This window comes from Thunnus maccoyii, chromosome 1, assembly GCF_910596095.1.
Source record: "Thunnus maccoyii chromosome 1, fThuMac1.1, whole genome shotgun sequence".
In the NCBI taxonomy this organism is placed as follows: Eukaryota; Metazoa; Chordata; class Actinopteri; order Scombriformes; family Scombridae; genus Thunnus; species Thunnus maccoyii.
Window position 1 is genome coordinate 5,222,678 of NC_056533.1, and position 21,697 is coordinate 5,244,374.

Sequence of the window (21,697 nt, forward strand, 5' to 3'; positions counted from 1 at the left end):
AGCCCTGCTGTTAGGTGTTGCTCGACATGTATTGAACGCAGCCGCAGTTGTCTGGTTCCTGTCTCAGTCGCTTGCTGACTGCTGGTTAGCAAAACAACTTTGAAACAAAGTTATTCCATACTGTGAGACTTATCGTTACACACCAGAGAAAACCTGACATTAACAGGGAGCGGACAAAATGCCTGCGGTCTCTAAAGGGGATGGGATGCGTGGCCTGGCCGTGTTCATCTCTGACATCAGGAACTGTAAGTTTGTTTATCACATTCATACACAGCTCTTGGTTAGCCTATAACAAGTTATTGTAACGTTGGCCAACATTAGAGGTCTGACGGGTGTTTTCGGGAATAGGTTCAGTCAAGAAGAAGAGTGTGTCTCTTGCCCTTTCCACCCGCAGTTTTGGTAACTTCACCGTATGAAAGTGGATTTTGACAACCACTCAGCTGGCTAGCTAATTAACGTTAGCTGCTAGCTTCCAGTAGCTAACGTCATGTCGAAGGGCGTGGACCGCACCGCTAACTGGAGATGAGATAACGCCAAATTGGCATTTTTATTACAGTGTAGAGTTTCAGGGTTTTTCATTTTATAGCTTTCGTGAAGTTTTTCTGTCAGAAATCAACAAATTCTCACTTTCCAGCTCGGTCTGGATGACTCACTGACTGTATTACCAAATATTTGGGCAACGCTGCGACTGGCAATTGCAGTACGTTAGACTTGGTGAAGGCTGTTTCAGGTAACGCCAACATCAAATGGACGTGCACAGCTAACGTAATGAACAGCTCGAGTCTATTTTAAATATAGATTTTGCCAGCATGTCCAGCTTAAAGTGGGTTTAAACGTCCAGCTAAAGCTTACATTTCCCCATCGGTTTCAAGCGTCCAACTACAGAGCTTTACAAGAACTGGCTGTCAGTTTTAGGCAACTGCCCAATTGTTAGTGTAAGAAGATTTGTACATAATTACAGGCACCATTATGACCACACACATACACAAATACCACTTATTCACACGACGCTGAAGTTAGCTTTAGAATCGGGGTTTAAAGGAAAAGTTGAGGGAAACAGTGATATTTAGCGGCTGGTTCTCCGTTTTTTCACCATTTGTACTTCTGAAAAAGTGTTAGAAATCGTAGCAAAAAGCCTTAACGCTTCTTTAACCTTCCTCCTAATTTGTCAAACCTTTATTTTGCTTGTGAAAACTGAAAAAGGGCGATTTCACTGCTCCCCCCCAGATCCAGATAACATTTGACTCGGTTTAAATCAAAAACCATTTTATTTGGACTTGTCAAATCTGGACTAGATTGCCAAGAAGACTCCAGAGAGTCATTAAAACACAGATTTTTCTTTATTCTATTTGTGAAAACTGTTTTTTCTCTATTCAGAGCACTCTAGACCAGTTCCAGATCAAAAAACACTATACTAAGACTTATCAACTCTAATTATGATATAGCCTTGTTCAGATCTGACAATTCAAAATGGTTTTTGAACCGGAACTGGTTTAATGTGTTCTGAATGGAGAAATATCAGTGAAATCGCCCTTTTTTCAGTTTCTACAAATAGAATAAAGGGTTCACAAATTTGGAAGTGGGTTTAAACAGGCTTTTGCTAAGATGTCTAAAACTTTTTCAGAAGTGTAAGTGGTGAAAAAATGCTAAATATCATTATTTATCTTTCCCTTAACTTCCCCCTTAACTTTTCCCTTAACCCAGAATCACAGTCGTCTTATTGACTTTGAACACAAATGTATTTCTATAAGGCAGAACTGTTGCCAAACATTTGCCTAACATTTCCACTTTCCCTTCTGCTTTTCCCTCTGCCCCTTTTTTACAGTGTATTTATATGTAAATACAATTTAATAAAGGATCTAGAACTAGGCATGGGCGAGAGTTCAATAAGCATGTCAGAATTGCGCTTAAAGGGCAGGTTCACAATTTATCAAGTGTGTCCTAAACCAATAGTCAGGTGTCTATATGAACAGTGAAAGAGGTTTTCCTCGCTGTAATCAGTCCTCCCATTCATACTGGCCATCAAAAGATCCCCTTCAAATGTGCTTTCAATGTAAGTGATGGGGGCCAAAGTCCACAGTGTGTCCACACAGTCATTTAGTGTAAAAATGCATTCAGCAGTCTGAGTTAGTCACATCAAGTGGATATCTGCCACATTTACAGTCTTTTTAGTATCAAATTCCCTCTTTGTGTTTCCTCAGACAGTGTTTCCCTGTTGAGCAGTGGAAGTATAGTAACAAAAAGAGGGACTTTGGCACTAAATAGACTGTAACGTTGAAAGATATCTACTTGATTTGAGTAATTTGGACTACTGAAGCTTCATAGTAGCTTAAATACCTCAAAACTTAAATACATTTTTGCACAGAAGGAGGACTGTGGATTTTGTCCTCCATCACTTACATTGTAAGTGCATTATGAAGGGATCTTCTAATGGTCAGTATGAACATGAGGAATGATTACAGCATCTGTCTAATCTGTCAACCATTTTCTCAATTAATTGATTAGTTGTTTGGTCCATAAAATGTCAGAAAATGATGAAAAATGTTGATCAGTTTTCCCCAAAGCCCAAGATAACGTCCTCAAATGTCTAGTTTTGTCCACAACCCAAAGATATTCACTTTACTGTCATAGAGGACTAAAGAGGCAAGAAAATACTCACATTTGAGAAGCTGAAATCAGAGAATTTGGACATTTATTTTCAAAATGATGAATTGATTATCAAAATAGTTGGTGATTAATTTGATAGTTGACAACTAATTGTTTAATTGACTAATTGTTGCAGCTCTAATTACAGCAAGAAAAACCTTTTAATGTTCATTTGGGCACCTGACTTGTTTTAAGACGGACTTAAAGAAGTGTGAAACCGTCCTTTAGGAATTCTGCTGACAGTTTGAAAGTGATTGACTGAGAGGCACATTGCATTCACTGAAGTAAAAACATTAGAGAGGAGATTATTATAAGTTGACTTTCACATCTCATAATTATGATTTACATTCTTGTAATTATGGCAAAATTATATCACAGACATGATGACCTTGTAATCATAAGATCTTCATCTCATAGTTATGAAAACTAACATGTTGTAATTATGATATCTTTACCTGATAATTTAGAGAAAGTGATTTAAGGACAGTGTGAATAGTCATCACCACTTGAGAGACTAGAGAAGATAGAGATTACACAATCTGCTTAAATTTGCTTCCTTGCTTTGAGGCTTTTTAAGATACTGATGTCACCGACTAATGTGAACAACATTTTGTATGCCAACATTGCTCAGGCATTGTAATTTGTTGGGAATGTCCAGTCCCAACCACACAACCAGCTCACACTCATCTACTTGTTGTTTTTCTCAGTCCACCAGTCTCAGCTCCTGCAGGTCATTTCACTGTTTTAAAACGACTTCTTGTTACAGTGTATGCTGTTAGCAACTGTCAGCAAGTACACTTGGACCCAAATGCAGTCCTAATGAAGAGGCTATATAGCTACCACAAGTGTTGTGGCTATCATTTAATGCTGATGTAGTGTCTGTGCTGAAGAGGTTGTAGCGTGTACGCTCTCTCTGATAGGAGGAGGACAAACTGGAGGACAGATATCCTTCTTTGGATTTGCTCAAACCAATCTGTTTCCTGTTAACATTTCTCTAAACATCAGTGTGCCCTTTCCAAATTGACCCTACTGCCACAACAACCCATAACCTCAGTTCCTGTGGCTACATTCTTTTCTTGTAGTTAGGAGATAATATTGTCATGCAGATTTGATAGTTATTTGTGAGAGAGCTTTTTTTTTTTTTTTTTAATTATGAGGTAAAGATCTCATAGTTATGAGATACTGATCTCATAATTACAACACACAGATGTTGCTAAGTCGTTATGAGATTCAGAAGCTATAATTACAGGAACAAGTCTCCATATTCTTTGGGGGGTGAATGCAATACTTCTTTGTAAATGAGAGGTAGTTTAATAGTTTCAGTATTTCAGTGTGTGTGATATAGCTAATATGTCTGTACATGGAGCTCCACTGTCCTCAATTAACCCAACATATAACATGCAAAATATCTTGATTTTTTTTTTCACAGGTAAAAGTAAAGAAGCAGAGATTAAGAGGATAAACAAAGAGCTGGCCAATATCCGTTCCAAATTTAAAGGTAGGTTAACAATTCTGACAAATCCATGCTAACATTCAGTAACAGTGAAGCATGTGGAGGGCCAGGATTCTACAGATTATCATTCAGTCCGAAGGCTGATCCCGATCACCTGGAATCATGAAAACCTTTACAGCCTTTGTCTTCTATGGTACATGTTTTCCTGTCGCTGCTGACTTTGCCCCTGTGACTTTCTTAATGACTGCTGCTGTGTCTGCACCGTTAAAAGTTCACACTCCTCACTGTCAATGTGTCGTTCTTAATGTGCCGCTGGTGTTGTTTCTCCTGCCACCTGTTCCACACCGCCTAAAATTAGTTTGCTCCAGAATGACGCTGCCTTCTCTGCCCATAGCACCCAGCATTCTGCCCTCCCTTTATTTCCTCTAGTATCTACTCTCCTGCCCCCGCTGGTTTCCAAGGCTTTCAGGCCCACAGTTCGACTGTGTTTATTTTACTGTGATTGTCTCTCCGGTGTGTTTGTCCTTTCCATTGTACATTTTAATCTGAGACTATCACAGGCAGTCCCATCCAACTCCATGGAGAGATTACAACCCTGTTCTATTTCCTTCTTGTAATCATACCCTTCTTTTCATGATGCCCTCTATCGGGTAGTGGTCCTTGAGATCAGAAACCTAAAGCGTGTGAGGGGTTGTAACTACAAAATCACACGACCACTCGTTTATATTGTCAGTAGCTGACACTGGAAACTACCCAACATACTTAAAACTTTTTCTTTTCAACTCACCAGCCTGATAATGTGGAGATTTATGTGCCATGGTGTTGGGACGTCTGCCTCTGAAAATGGGCAGATATTGACTGCTCAAAGCTTTGACAAATTAAACAGCAAAGTGTGTATACGGAAACACAGTCCTTGTTCATCACAAGCCTCTGATGACAAACGCATCCTGGACTAAACTAAGAAAATAAAAGGTTGACTTGAACATGACCCCGGGAAAGTCCTTGTAGGAATTTGCATGCTTGCTATCACCAGTTTCCTACAAAAAAAGTTACACCACTTGTTTAAAGTCACACACAAATCAAACCTTGATCTCAATAAACATCATTATAACTACAGTAGAAAGGAGTTTTTGTTTCCCTGGAACGTGTCTTCTTCACTTGCCTTGTTTACCCCAGCCCCTGAAGCTTCTCTAGTTCCCCATTTAAAGTTAACAGAACTGAAAGTGTTTCCAATCTATTACCTAAACCTGACCATGTAGCTTGCAGAGTTTGTTGTGATCACTAGAAACCACTAAGCTTGCCTCAAATTCTTCTACCTTGCTAACATAGGCTAACAGCTACAAAGATCCCCACATACAGGGCATTCCTAAGACAAATAATTAACTTTTTTCTTACCTTGAATGGAACTTATGATATATTAGGATTATTGGGAAGTTCTTTAATTAGTGGCATATTTTACAGCTGTTTTAAAATATCACCACGCAGTGTTCTGGAACAACAAAATAAGGAGACTTTTGTCTTTGTTTCCTTTCCTTGACTTGAGTTCTGCTTAGTTTAATCAAAATGGGAAATTAATGTGGATTCCTCTTTGATACTGTGCTCACAATGTCAGATCATTGAAAACCCTGCATTTGTGACTTCATTCAGACATTCAAATCCATCTTTGTGGTGTGTGGGTGTGGACGTGTGTGCGTATGTGCTCGTGTGTGGATAGGAGACAAGGCTCTAGACGGCTACAGTAAGAAAAAGTATGTCTGCAAGCTGCTCTTCATCTTTCTTTTGGGCCATGATATCGACTTTGGACACATGGAGGCTGTCAACCTCCTCAGCTCCAACAAATACACAGAGAAACAAATTGTAAGTAGACAGAAACACACAGTCCTCACACATTTATGAAAATTAAGAAATCATTGTATTTCAATAATATAACATGGTCTCTTGAGCAACTGTACAATCATTTCAATCAACATTTTACCGTGTTCCCTTTCAGGGTTACCTCTTCATCTCAGTGCTGGTGAACTCCAACAGCGACCTGATCCGTCTAATCAACAACGGCATTAAGAATGACCTGAGCAGCCGCAACCCGACCTTCATGAACCTGGCACTGCACTGCATTGCCAACGTGGGCAGCAGAGAAATGGCTGAGGCTTTCGCTTCAGATATTCCCCGCATCTTGGTGGCAGGGTGTGTGCACAAATACACTCTGCTCATAGTGCCTTTCTATACGGTAGTTTTCATTGTCGGTGGTGCATTTATTTTCCTGTTACTGTTGATAGAGGCCTCTCTGTTAACTGTTGACTCTCCCAACATTGTATCAGAGCTGTATTACAGTAAGATATGGCTAATGCAAACCCAACATTTCCTACTGCTGCTGCTTTTGTTGTTAAGCAACCGCAGGAAGTTGTTGCATCAACAGAATAACACATTTTCAGCACTTTTCTTCAGTGGCCTCTCAGTGGACTCTGATAAACTCTACACTAGGGTTTGGAACGAGGGAAAACATAGCTGCACAGGCCTCTGTGAGTCAACAGGTAGAAGTTTCTTGTAAATAGATCTGTTGCGGTCTCATGCACTTTTATAGTTACAGCCTGTATATAGTTATAGGTTAGCAGGGCGGGCCAGATTATTAAATTGGGTGCAGGTACTCTTTAATTTTTGCAAGAGATAAATGGAACAAGAAAAAACAGCTGAAATGAGATGTTGGATGCTAAGCTGCAGGTGTCAAGCTCAGTTTGTGTACACCTCCAACTCGCCATCAATGCAAACAGTTCCTTATAAGTGTGCCATTATGTTGTGTGGAAAACCACTGAACTGTGCATAGAGCATGAGATCAGATGGTAGTTACTCATGGCATGATAGAAATTATACTTATTCCTATTAAAGCAATGTAACACAGTGAATCCTTTCAGCCCAGTTTGTTTGGCTGCGCTGTAATCAGATACACCTGTTGCTCTTATTCTGTTGCATTTCTGACAAAGTAGCTATTACCACCAGTAACTATAGGTGTCACTAAATCAATCAGGACTGAAGTCTTAAGGATTCAAACTTTTGAGGCCGGAGTGCGGGACTTTTGTCTCCTCCTTCTGGCAGTGAGAGTAGTTACAAAAACCCTATGGACACGTGACTACGTCATAGGCTCCGCTCTAGCCTACTCTGTCGCTACTTTTGTAAAACGGTGGATAAATTGTTTAAGTTTTAAGTGTCAATCAGCCCCCACGAAATGACTTGTTTCACTATCAGAATTTGATCCATTCGGTCCGATATCATTTGGAAGGTCTAGAAGAGCTGCACAATTAAATTATTTTATCCCCATTCAATTTAGCAGAGAGCTAACTGGAAGTTAGCCGCTCACCTGGCGGAACTCTCTTGTGTGTATGCTCTGCCCATAGAGCATGTGCAGTATGCATTCATCTGGCCAGTAAGGGAATGTCAAACCAGACAGCAGAATAAACTCTGGTATACTGTGAAATACAGAGAGATTTATCTGGCGGTGATAGACTTAATCAGCATTGCGTGAACTCATTTGGCAAGGGCTTGAATGTAACAGACGTTCATTTATATGTAAAAGTTCCATACTGCAGGTTTGAAGTGTGAAGTTGTGAAAGTGACCATTTGAAAAGTATATTGTATGTAATGTGTTGGATTATGATGAGTGAAGTTGTGTTGTGCTTGCCTGGAGCAGGGACACCATGGACAGTGTGAAGCAGAGTGCAGCACTATGTCTGCTACGACTCAACAGGACGTCTCCTGACCTGGTACCCATGGGTGAATGGACAGCCCGAGTGGTCCATCTGCTCAATGATCAGCACCTGGTAAGCCTCACTACTATCCTAAGACCCAGTCACACTCTGTAACTTCTGTGTACCTGAAAAATATTTTCCCTGGATGATGAAATGTTATGTCAGTGGGTCTGTATTTTTTCTGTCTGTTTTTAGGGAGTGGTAACAGCAGCCACCAGCCTTATCACTACTCTGGCTCAGAAGAGTCCTGATGACTTCAAGACATCCATCTCACTGGCTATAGCCAGGCTGAGCAGGGTGGGTGTCAATCTGTAGCTTTACACAGTGTCTTCATCTCACTGATGTTAAAGGTAAAATGTGTTTCTGACATCTATTGATGTGATATCTTGTCCTTGCTTGTCCAGATTGTGACTTCAGCATCCATCGACCTCCAGGACTATACATACTACTTTGTTGCTGCACCCTGGCTGTCTGTTAAATTACTGCGTCTGCTACAGTGCTACCCTCCACCTGGTATGGTACAGAACAGGCCTGTGTTTATGGAAGAGAAAATTAGGTCAGGTGGAAAGATAAAGTCCTGTCACCTGGAACTTTGAGCAGCAGTCGTTAGAGATTCTTGCATTTACAGTTGTTTACATCTACTGTAGATTCTTCTTAACTTTGCAAGGGATGTTCAATGTTTTTCCAACAATTTGGATATCTGGCCAACTACTATCCAGATTGAAAAGGAAACTGATATGGATATTCATGGTTCCCATATCAATCTTGATTTGATGATTCCAGTTTTTGACATTACTGGTGTTTGCCCTCTTCTTTACTGCCAGGTCAGATTATCAGCTTTGTCCACAAGGTAACTAATGGCCATATTTTTATCAAATTAGCTGTGGGTATAGGATAAAACTATTGATTTAGGGAATCCCATTGCCTTCCCTCTAGCATCATCCTCCTGCTTGAAACATTAGATGCTTGCAAATCCCAGTATAGTAGTCAGCTGTCTAGCCGGCGGCCAGCTCTTGTGGAACTTCTTGCTTGACAGTTAATAACATTCTTTCACACAAATCTTCCAATACAGAGTAACGCCATTTTTGCAGAGCTTAAATTTTAAGGTAATATTCAGGTTATTTGCTTTCCCTCTTAGTGTGATGAGAAGATCTATATCATTAAGTACAGTGCTGGAATTATTTAGTCTAGTTTAAAATAAAGACTGGAGTCAAGGAGAAACAGCCAGCTGGCTCTGTCAGAAAAGGGAAAAAAACACACCTACTCACACCTCCAAAGGGCAACACACACTGCCTTATTTCACATTATGTAAATAAGACTGCTTTAGAGGTGTAGGTAGGCTTTTTGAAAACTTTGGACAGAAGTATGTTCCCCTGCCTCTAGTCTTCATGCTAAGCTAGGCTAAACACATCAAATATTAGCTCTGTACTAAACACACATTCGTGGGAATGGTATCAATCTCTCAGAAAGGAAGAAAACAAGCATATTTGCCCAATGATGGCTGCACGCATCATTTCTGAGATGTTTATTCCAACAGTCTTTAATACAAAACTGCCAGGTTTTGATTACTTGGTTGTTTAAAAATAGGATAAAGTTGCATAATGCAAGTTTTGGCTATGAGATGACAGAAAGTAGAAATTATGTCAGTTTATCAAATTCTTAAAAATAATGAGGCGGGAAAAATGACTTACACATCCAGCAGAAAACCAGCCAGTCAAAAATTCATTCACATTTTAGAGCTGCTTTGGTCTGCTGACTCCTGACAAAAATATCTGAGCCTCTTTAGATTGGCAGATGTTCAGCTCTCTTCATCAGGTACTTGTTTACTTCAGCTTTCCACTACTTTGAGCTGGGCACAGAGTAAACTGCAAACTGAAACAACAAGCCCACAGTGGCTGAAAGCACTAACAACCCAGAGGTTGATTTGATTCACTGTTAATATCAAAACATATTTCATAATGTAGACCTTATACTGAGTTTATGCAAGTAATGAACCTAACCTAGCCTTTGTTGATGCAGAGGATGCAGCGCTGCGAAGTCGTCTGACAGAATGTCTGGAGACCATCCTAAATAAAGCCCAGGAGCCGCCCAAGTCCAAGAAGGTCCAGCACTCCAACGCAAAGAATGCTGTTCTGTTTGAAGCCATCTCACTCATCATCCACCATGACAGGTCGGTCAGATTCACTGTCAATTTGGGTTAAATTTCTTAGGAATTTTACCCGCAGGTCACTGTATAGGCTTTTAGCAAATAGTGATTTCCACCATTAGTTGTATTAGATTCAGTTCAACTGTAGCAGACTCTAGACTGTAACGCTGCATTAATAACACCAACAACAGAGGAATGTGCTCTGACTTGGATATGATTTATCTTAAAACTTCACATTAAGGTCACAGGACAAACCCAACTGTCATCAGTTCAAACTCTTGTGTTGTGCAGCACTTGTGGGGTTTTTGGATTTTGAAATGTGTGTTTGCATGTAAACACTCCCGCTAATTGTTGTATCTCGTCTCTCAGTGAGCCCACCCTGTTGGTTCGAGCCTGCAACCAGCTAGGTCAGTTTCTGCAGCACAGGGAAACCAACCTGCGTTATTTGGCTTTGGAGAGCATGTGCACACTGGCCAGCTCTGAGTTTTCTCACGAGGCAGTAAAGACGCATATAGAAACTGTGATCAACGCTCTTAAGGTGAGTCCTTTGATAAGTGTTTTCAGGTTAATGTGAAAATGATGTGTACGGTTTGGATGACTTGTTTCAGAACCTGATAGTTCTCTGGTCTTCCATGTTTTGTTTTAGTTTTGACCATCAGACCAGTGGTAATCAGGAGTCTGAAATATGAAACTGGAATAATTATTCATGTGGTCAATGGTTATTTACAATTAATGAATGAATAATTGCAGTTATAAACAAGTTCTAGAGTGAGCATGGACAATCTTTGTGTAACATAATAATCTCAACTCAAAGGTCCACTTGCTATCTTTTTGGAACTTTCCACTGTATCCCATGTTTTCATAACCACTTTATAACGGAAATCATAACTCCTGTCTCCGCACAAGGATGGTCATTGAGAGCTTCAAAAAACTAGTAAGTGGACCTTTTGAGGTTAGTTTATTTTTTATACACAAGTTCTAGAGAGAGTTATTGAATTTACATTTAAAAATGGTAATAAAGTTATAAAATAATCAATAAATTTTCCAATTAATAAATAAATATTTTAGATTTTAAGAGGGATTTGCAAAATATTTTATGTAAAGACTTTAAATTAACCATCTTACCTAATTCCTTTGTCCATGTTATAACATCTTGTCTTTCATTTAAACGTAAATACATGGCAGCAGTGTGTCACACTAAAATGCAAAGTGACTCCAACCCACAGGGTGGTTATAGGAACTGATTCTAGCTGTGTTCTGTCCTGTTAACCACAAAGGCTTTCTAAGAAAAATGCTCTCTCAGTTGTTTGATATAGTTTTTTACTGCCACCTAGTGTTGTATGTGAATATTCCTCAGAACAGCTGAACTTCATATTATTAAACATCATAAGATTAGAGAATATACAATATATAAAACTTTTCATAACAGCCTTATTGTGATAACAGTAATTTATCTATGTGAAGATTAGTCTAAGTTTCAAACTAATCCAATTTTGATAACAGAAACTGCAAAATATTTTTATGCCAAACCAAACCTGCACATCATATTCATGTTTACATGCCAGATGTTTCACATCAGCAAATTTAATTTTGTGTTTGAAGACTGTCTGTCCTCCAATTTATATTTATTGATTTTAAGGAAATGTGGAGCTCTTTATATCATTCCAGGAACACAAGAGTAAATATTATTACAAGACATGTAGGAAAAAATAGTAAAATGAAAAGACAACCTGTCACATTCTCAGGAGACACATTCACATTAACTATGATTAAAATCTAAACAGGCATTTTTTTCAATTTCTATGTAGGTCCAGAAAAAAAGGGTCGTAGGAGGAAGAATAATCTTTTAATGTTTTAAGCACAGACTCGTACAATGCTTTTTCTACCACTAGACTCACCTTATATTTCAAATGTTTAGCCTTCAGCTACTTCCTGTGCTGTTATCACGCCATCATAATAACTGAGAAGGCACATTTGGTATGTTTGGTATTTGAGATCCATCCTCTAATAAAAATCAATCAAGAGCTGCATTAATTACTGAACCAAACCATCCACCCAGGACTTCTATCACTTGTACATTGAAGCACAAATGTTTCTTCATCAGTCTTATTCTGTGGAGTCTTATTAGTTTATGACAATATCTCAATTTAATATATAAAAACTTCATATAGTGTAAAGTTCCTCTTTGCTTCCTTTACATATTTACCACATTCTGCCCAAATTTTCCATCTTTATGGATGCATGAAAACAGTTTCACATATGATGAATCATTACCCATAAAGTTGTTGGTAAATTTCTAAATATTTATAATCTACAATGTTTGTTGTCTGTGACAATACTGGATGTATATCTTGCACAATCTCTTGTTTGTAAAATACTTTCAGTAATGTTCTTTACCCTTAAGAACAATATTGTCCAGTTAAATTTCCGTAGGACATAAATATACCTTCTTTTCACAGATATCCAATAGTATGGAATCTAAGATCTGTTGCAAGTGTCATTTCATATCTTGTGTTGATATGTGTTTTCTACACAGACTGAGCGAGATGTGAGCGTGCGCCAGCGGGCTGTGGATCTGCTCTATGCCATGTGTGACCGCAGCAACGCCAAGCAGATCGTGGCAGAGATGCTGAGCTACCTAGAGACGGCTGATTACTCCATCAGAGAGGAGATAGTGGGTCACCCATTCAGGCCTGTACACCACAAAGTTGCCCTGTGTTCCACTCTCGCCCTCAGCCAGTTGCCTCTCTTCCTCAGGTGCTCAAGGTGGCCATCCTGGCAGAGAAGTACGCTGTCGACTACACCTGGTACGTGGACACCATCCTCAACCTCATCCGCATCGCCGGGGACTATGTCAGTGAGGAGGTGTGGTATCGTGTCATCCAGATCGTCATAAACCGAGATGATGTCCAAGGCTACGCTGCCAAAACTGTTTTTGAGGTGGGTATGGAGCTTTGTGCCATCACAGATCAGCTTTACCGTCAGTGCGCACCCTCAGTGTCAACCTCATCAGTGTTGTAAGCAAATGTATCGTATATATTTTTTTAGAATATGTGGGCTAATGATCTGGCCAAAACCTACTACATAGGTGCAAATTTAAAAAAACAAATGTATTTTTCCAATCCATACTGTCCCATTTCTGGTACTTTTAAATGATAGGTATTGGCTAAATAAGGTGATTTCTAGTCCTTCGCTTGCTCCGGGTGCTCCTGCTGTCACAAAGGCCCCTTTGTGCTCTGTTAAAACACTGGGAGCACACAGTGAGCGCTTCATTACAGAATATTAGCAGAAACCATCAAAGTAAAGCTGTGATGCAAGTATTTTCAGAGTTATTCAGCTGTTGAATTGTATAACAAATGTAAATATTTGCCTGCTTTACACTAAGTGAGCACTTTATGTTAAGAGAAATATTTATTTGAATCAGACTCTTGCCAAGAGTTAGAAAAACAACATTGGATTAAAAAAAAGAAAGAGAAGTAGTAGAGAAATAACCAAAGAGTTATGACTGTTAGGAATTAAGTTTGATCAGTGGCAATCAAGAGACCCTTTGAGCTGATTACACTTTACCCACAAGAAATCCTCAAGGAGCCCATGCAGTGGGAAACAGTATGGGCTCCAGAGGAATTGTATCCTTGTTACTCGACTCTGTTGGGTCCACATGGACATGCTGGCTAGGTGGTTACCTCCCATTCTATTCAAACTCTCACTTAGATGGTGTTGTGTGATTTCTTCTTTTTTGTTTCTAACCCACTGCTCTCATGCTTTGTGAACACTTGCAGGCACTACAGGCTCCCGCCTGCCATGAGAACCTTGTTAAAGTCGGAGGTTACATCCTGGGAGAATTTGGTAACCTGATTGCTGGTGACTCGCGCTCCAGGTACAAACAGTGTCCACAAAAAACCCGAACACGGTGCAGTGTTTAACATGTAGAAGAAGTTAGAGGAATATAATGTTGTCTATTAGCGAGTATGGTTTAATATACAGTGGAATTATCAGCATAGAGTTGACCTGAAGGATAAGAAGCCTTACTGTCACTGTTTTATATCGTCTTCTCCTTCAGCCCTCTGGTCCAGTTCAACCTTCTCCACTCCAAGTTCCACCTGTGCTCCGTGCCGACGCGGGCGCTGCTGCTGTCGGCCTACATCAAGTTCATTAACTTGTTTCCAGAAGTGAAGGCCACCATCCAGGACGTCCTGCGCTCAGACAGCCAGCTCCGCAACGCTGATGTGGAGCTTCAGCAGAGAGCCGTGGAGTACCTGAGGCTCAGCTGCATCGCCAGCACAGATATATTGGTTAGTGATTTCTGCAGGGAGTGGACAAAATACTGAAAACATACAAACAGGCTCACACACACTCAGTAGAGTCATAGAATACATTTGCAGTGTCTTAAATTAATACAAAGTGACTTTCCACAGTGTCATCTAGTGACTGTATTGATCATGAGATGAAATGCATCACAATCTATTTGATTCTGTGTGTCAGCAAACGATTTATGGAAAAACTGCTAAAATTGTTAATTGTACAGCGGTGCAGTAGCTGTCTGTGTACAGTATTCCCTCACTCTCTCTGTCCCTCCCCAGGCCACAGTCTTAGAAGAGATGCCTCCGTTCCCAGAGAGAGAGTCTTCAATCCTGGCCAAGCTGAAGAGGAAGAAGGGTCCAGGCCACCTGCCGGACATCGATGACGCCCGGCGGAACGTCAACGGCAGCACGGAGCACAGCGAGAGCAGCGAGGCCACGAGCAAGGTAACTCCACAGTGCTGGAATAGCTTGCAGTGACACTTCATTTGCGAAGAAATGTGCATCATAACAGTTATACTCTTTTTATTGTGTATCGATAATTACTGGTTTCCAGCCTTTTGGCCTTTGCCTTTATTTTCCATCGTTTTTTAGCCTTTCCTTGATCTTCACTTCCACTTGTCCTCTCTTCTCCTTCCCCGTCTTCACCCCTCTATCCTTCCTCTACTCTTTCTGTCCCGCTCCTTCTCTTTCTCCTTCAGTCTTCTCCTTCACTGATGACAGACCTTCTCCCAACCAACAGGCCCCGCCCTGCCTCCTCTAGTCCCATCATGCTCTCTGCTGGGACCATGGTATACTGATACTGTAGCTAGAAGCAACACATAGTATACTGATTTACATCTTTGATTAATTACCACTGCAGTGGAAACTACTCTTGTCTTATACACACTCACTGAGCACTTCATTATATAGAAAGTGTTATATATAAAGTGCTCAGTGAGTGTATTAACTAACCATGCAGTTGGATTTTTCTGGGAAATGCCTCTATGTCACACATCATTAAGCTATTTCTGTGTTATTGTATGCTTAAGTATTTTGCGTAGAATGTTTCCTACTGACTCATGTCCATGTGTTACACATGTTTATTCACATCTAGATAGAATCAGTGCTAACATTAGCAAGCTAGGCTAATTCACTTCCACTATCTCCACTTTTTGAGTGGAATACAAACGTAGCAGGAACAGCTGCTGATGGAAACACCCACGCAGATACTTGAGATGCTGTTTCCATAAATTTGTCCAAACAGTTTATTCTATTGTGAAAAACTGAAAACTATGCACAACAGCCGTGGTATTATTATAGTTTATATTCCTTTACTAAACAAATGAGGAAAATGCTAATGTCAGTTTGATGTAAAAACTTAGGTTGAGGTTTTGGTGTGCTGTGTGTGCAGTTACTGTATGTCAAAGATAATATTTGCTGACTTTCTCCCCCCAGAGTTCCACCCACCCCTTCACAGACCTGCTGAATCTGAACTCCACCCCCTCAGCAGGAGGCAGCCTGCTGATTGATGTCTTTTCTGACAACTCAACTCCTGCCTCCATGGATGTGTCTGAGGAAAATTTCTCCAGGTGGGCTCACACTGTGCGCTTGGTTGATGAAATCAGCAGAGAAATACAGTTTGCAGCATTTGCTGCTTTGGACTAAATTGCCCCATTAGTGAAAAATGCAAGTTCTCAAAAGTCTTCTTTATGTGTGTGTGTGCAGATTCGTTTGCAAGAACAACGGCGTTCTCTATGAGAACCAGCTTTTGCAAATTGGACTTAAGTCTGAGTACAGGCAGAACCTGGGTGAGCAGATTTACAATATCAAATGTGTATCTTTCTGTTTTGGGAAATCTCATTAGATTTAATCAATTTTGCTGGTATTTTTTAAGAATTTAAAGGAAGTGTTTATCTTCTGTCATACCCCAGGTCGTATGTATGTGTTCTTTGGCAACAAGACATCTACCCAGTTCCTCAGCTTCTCCTCAGCGGTGGTCAGTCAGGACACGCTCAACACTCATATCCTTTCTGCTGCTAGTTAGATTATTAGTCATGTTTTAACCCACAGGAAGTGCTGCAGTTAACTTAACACAAGTAACTAGTTCCTCCTCAGTACACTTGTACTTCAGCTCTGCAGGTGTGCTGAGATGAATACTAGCGTAATTTTGGTATCAGAAGAATTCTTAACCATGGCTTCCACAGCTGAACGTCCACGCTAAGACAGTAGACCCCATAATAGAAGGTGGCGCTCAGGTACAGCAGATCCTCAACATCGAGTGTGTGTCCGATTTCACCGACGCGCCAGTGCTCAACATTCAGTTCAGGTTGGTGCCTGAATGCGACTTTTTAAAAAATGTTGACATGATGAGCTAATTATATAAGCTAATGTCTGATTCTGTATATGTGTGGACAGATATGGTGGAGCCCTTCAGAACATTGCAGTGAAGCTCCCTGTGATGCTTAACAAGTTTTTTCAGCCCACAGAGATGACATCCCAAGACTTCTTCCAGCGCTGGAAACAGCTCGGCGCGTAAGGTTCACTTTACATGATCAGTGTAGCAGGAGAAAACTTCCCCTCATGCTTCTGTGTACTGTCACAGTCAAATAGAGATGTGCATTCACGTCAAGAGCATGAATGGCATTCAGTCAGCCCGCTATGATAGGTCAACATTTAGCTCAACATTTCCCTCTACAAGCATTGGTGCTCCAGCCCAAATGTGTTGACATGTGTTTTTGCATTAACTACATAAATTACACAAACTGTACATTTGCAGTAGTAATGGTTTTCTTTTTTACAAAAGACATTTTGACTTGTGACAGTAGGAAAAGCACATATGTAGATAATAAAATGAATGAGGTTCAGTTTCCTGGTATTGTGCATGCTGACTCACTGTCACACTGTCAGGACTTACTGGGACTACTGGGACACACTAACGAAGCTTTTCCTGCTGTGACAAGTCAAAATATCTGCTGTACAAAAATAAAAGTAAAAATGCCAAAAAAAAAAAAACAACAACACTGGTGTCAACTTCTAAAATTTGGTTATTTTGGTTTTATGTTTAAAAAAAATCAAGCAGTTTGAATATGTCAACTCGGGATTTGGGTAAAGAGTGTTTTACTATTTCTGACATTTTATGGACAAATCTATTTAAAAGAGAAATGAATCTACAGATTAATCAGTGAGGAAAATAATCATTAGTTGCAGCTCTGTTTCATTTCTTGTTCTGTTTTTATCTGATTCCAACTAAGTGGATAAAATATCCTGATTCACTGAGCTCTGAGCTTAACAAATCTCTTATTGATATGTTTTGTTATTAGCATTGTCCAAAACATTCATTTTTAGCTGGTGTTGAGTGTGCCAGTTTAAATGACAAACATTGTCTGCAGCAGATTATATAAACTGTAATGAAAGTTAAAGGGACACTCCGCAGATTTTACACATAATGGTCATGAAGAATCAGGTGTGCAGCAGTAAGCAGGCTACACCTGTGGTTTCAGGATCTCAGATACACATTCAGTGGATTCAGTAAGGGCTACCGATTATTATAGTAATTGAGTATTCTACCGATAATTCCATCGATTGAGTAATTGGATGCTATGCTAATGCTAATGCTAACATTAACGTTACCTGTCGGGTCCGCTCATGCTATTGTGGTAGGCTAGTTCAGTTTTACTTACACTGTACAGAGTTTTTGTTTTGTTTCAGCTTCCTGTCGTTTTCTCTGGCCTGTCTCTTTTCTTCGCCCCTCGCTGTTTTCTCTCTCTTCCTCCATTTTGCAATCCACGCCATCAAATCACGTCTTCTTGACGTCATGTGTCTACAGTGTAAGTGCGTTGTGCGATAGTAATCATCCGTGCGACAAACAATGTGCTGTATATAGTTACATGGATTAAATGAAGATGATTTTTAGTAATCGAGTTTCTCAAGGAATCATTTCAGCCCTAGATTTGATACTGGATGAGACTATAAAATCCTTTCAAACCTCACCTATAGTTTATGTGAAAACAAAGCTTTGTAAAGTCCTTTTGACCTCTCTTGGAATTTAGGTGTTGTATGAATGCAAGTATCAACATACATTTAACAGATTGAGCTTCACATCGGCAGTATTTATTGCAGAGGCCTTGTCATAGAAAGGATTCCATTGCAAATGTTATTGTCAGAAAACTAATCTTCTCCTCTCTCTACCCTGCAGTCCTCAGCAGGAGGTTCAGAAAATCTTCAAAGCCAAACACTCGATGGACACTGATGTTACCAAGGCCAAGGTAAAATATTTATCCTCTGAGGAAACCTTCTTCAGACACCTTTACAAATGTACCAGCTGGTTGTGTGAAAATCGACATGACATGCTGTCATGTGAGCCACTAAAACATGATACGATATTTAAAATCATAGAGGAAATGTGCCTGAATGAATTGATTGTTTGAAGTGCCAAGTTTGGTTATTGTTGTTCCACTTTTGCTTTTCCACTTATTTAATCAGTGATGTTATGGCACATTTTGTCTTTGTATTTTATTTAGTTATGTCTCAGTCATAAAGGATGCCTCATTTTTTTAAATATATAGCAGCTTCTCAGAAAAATTGCAATACAGTTTTTGACCTTTTTTGTTGTTATTTTTCCACTAAACAACAGTATTTTTTAAATTCAGTGGGGGTTTTGGAATGCACAGATAGTCCTGTGTATATACTGTAATTATTTGCGTAAGACAGATAATATTTTTATAAAACTTCAGATTGTACATTCATAAACATGAGCAGTTTGTGTCCATCTCTTATCTGTAATACTTGGTAGCATATAGACTTTGTCAGCCAAGATAGAATTTGGTATAACAATCATGACTCAGGATCCAGTTACTCCACATATAGAGTATTTTTAATGAACCTTTTGGCCCTGTAGTGAGTGTGCATGTGTTCCCAGGGAGCATGCTCGCATCAAACAGTTAGATGTGTTTGTTGTGTTACAGATGGTTCAGTTTAGAAATGCTGAGATGAGTTTGCTGAGGTACGGTATAAATTTGTGGAATGTGAGCAACAGCCTGGGAACAAGAGCTGCCTAAGAAGCCAACTTCTTTGGAATGAAAATCCTTGAGGTGCCAGTTCACCTGTTAACTTAGAGGTTTGACTTTTATTAGATGTTAGCTTGTGCTGTAATTAGTCACATTTGCAAGTGTTCTTGATTTGATAATTTATGTGGAAATATTGTGCGTTTTGGACAAAACTGCATGCCCAATTATGCAGTGACTCATTGAATATGCCTTATTTCTTGAGATCCCAACATTTCAATACTCCTGGAGGGACTGACTACACCTTGATTGTAACATCAGAATCCAAGAATTCTGGAGATCACTCTTGAATTGAATCAGCAACTTGAAGAATTGAATCACTATAAATTAAGTTGATGGGGTAATCATATGATTGGTTCACAATTTCCGGATTTTTTTCCCCCACATCACTTTGCTTTCTTGTGTGCATATAATCATATCCTCTTTTTCCTGCAGATCTTAGGCTTTGGTGTAGCTCTGCTGGATGGGGTGGATCCCAATCCTGCAAACTTTGTTGGAGCAGGAGTCATCCACACTAAGAGCACTCAGGTGGGCTGCCTCCTCAGACTGGAGCCCAATGAACAAGCAGAGGTAAAGGTAAACACACACACACACACACACAACTCTGTGTTGAACCATAATATATCTATATATTGTGTAACTGTGTGTGTGTGTGTTTTTTTTTTGTTCAGATGTACCGTCTCACCCTCCGGACCAGCAGGGACTCTGTGTCTCAGAGACTGTGTGATCTCCTCTCTGATCAGTTCTAGACTCGACACAGCACCAGCGTTACCACACATTTACTCTCCTAGTCTCACCTTAGATTGGAATTGATGTATTGTACAGTGTAAATTCTTTTTTTATTTGACTTACTCTACATGTAAATGAAAAGAAATGTATTTTTGGCACACAGCTTTACTAATATGTCACTGCTTTAAACCTGCCTGTACTGTATGTGTGTGTACTCACACTGTGAGCACCTTAGCCGACATGTTGCGGGTGGTGCAGGAGGCTCTGAATGCTTCTCTGTAGTGTTCTGCAGCTCCAAAGTTTTGAAATTGTGTGTTTTTTGCTGCTTGAGTACTGCCTTTCTTCTCATTGAAACATTTTGAGGAGTGTTTAGCATTAATTAGATTACCAAGCGTACCAATGAATTCAATAATCGACTGTTCTGATAGCGTTTCTATGAGACATTTTATTCTTGTAGTGTTTCAAACGAGTGTTGCACAGCACTGGGAAGCTTTCCTCAACTTCTAGCCCATTTTGCACTTGTTAGAGAAAAAAAGATCACATCAGATAGATTTAGACAAGAGAATTTTGACTTGAATCTCAGAATTCTTACTTGCTTCACAAATTTGACACATCTGTCGTCTCAGGAGCAAAGGCAAAGCTATGCATTGTGGGGTTTTTTTTTTTAGCTAAAGGTAGACTTTGAATGCTATATTTTTTCTGTTCCATTGTGGGAATTTTTAAGCTTTGCAGAAATTTTACACGTTTAGTTTAAACATTCAAATAAAATGGCAAAATCTTACTTTAGTACACTAGGTAGCAAATGGGTAGCGATTTCTGATAGTGATGGAATTCAGTGTCAGCTTTTTTTCCCCCTCATAATATCTACAAAACTCTGGCCCTGATCTCCTTCCACACAGTTGTGCCTTTTGAGCTTTTACTACACTGTTAAATAGACACGCGTAATATTCTTAAAATCTTAAGCACTACAACACTGTCTCACTACTTTTGCCTAAATGCATTTATTCACAGAGCACTTTCCAAACTGGTAATATTTCTATATTTCAATACCGCTCGGTGTATTTTCTGTTTTATAAATTGTACTTTTGTCATATACCTTGATGACATATTTGATGTGGCCTCGTCTTTTAAAACACACACAACAGACACTAAACCAGACTCCTAAAAGTGGGTTAAGAGGTCTTAAAAAATGCAGCCTAAAATGCTCCATGCATACACATAATCTGTGATTTTGAACAATTTGGGAATTTGGCAAAATCAGCCACTCTATAAAAGTTGAAATCCAAGACAAAAGCTTTAAGTTCTGGCCCGTTAAAGGTGGAAACAGATAATTTTTATATATTTTATGTTAAATATGTTCCAAATTTTGGGAAATAAGTTTATTCACTTCCTTGCTCAGAGTTAGATAAGGAGATTAATAACAATCTAATATATGTTCTAAAAATTTGAGGCTGGAGCCAGGAGACAGTTAGTTTAGCAGAAAGACTGGGAATGGGGAAATGGCTAGCTAGTTTCTGTCCGAAGGTTAAAAAAAAAAAAAAAAAAACAGCTTAAATGCCTGACTGCCAGAATGTCTAAAGCTCACTAATTGACCCGTTATAACTTGTTTGTTTAATCAATACAAAAAATGAAGTGTACAA

At 39.5% G+C, this 21,697-nt stretch overlaps 1 protein-coding gene across 4 annotated transcripts; it reads left to right on the top strand.

Annotated features, from left to right (window-relative positions):
- Positions 1-4: 4 nt before the first annotated feature.
- LOC121893792 (AP-2 complex subunit alpha-2) lies at positions 5-21,158 on the top strand. Of its 4 annotated transcripts, none has more exons than XM_042405857.1 (22): positions 5-245; positions 4,076-4,144; positions 5,814-5,956; positions 6,090-6,283; positions 7,782-7,911; positions 8,035-8,136; positions 8,244-8,352; positions 9,859-10,009; positions 10,355-10,523; positions 12,522-12,659; positions 12,743-12,925; positions 13,765-13,862; positions 14,046-14,277; positions 14,566-14,730; positions 15,721-15,854; positions 15,991-16,073; positions 16,197-16,286; positions 16,468-16,591; positions 16,681-16,797; positions 18,461-18,530; positions 19,764-19,904; positions 20,000-21,158. In XM_042405857.1, exons 1-22 carry the CDS (start codon positions 179-181, stop codon positions 20,075-20,077), a joined length of 2,787 nt encoding a protein of 928 aa, XP_042261791.1. In that variant the 5' UTR covers positions 5-178; the 3' UTR covers positions 20,078-21,158. The 4 variants fall into 4 exon arrangements, with proteins under 4 accessions (XP_042261791.1, XP_042261800.1, XP_042261808.1 ...); XM_042405866.1 differs by having other exon boundaries at positions 19,764-19,898; XM_042405883.1 differs by lacking the exon at positions 5-245 and adding an exon at positions 712-730.
- The last annotated feature ends 539 nt before the right edge of the window (positions 21,159-21,697 follow it).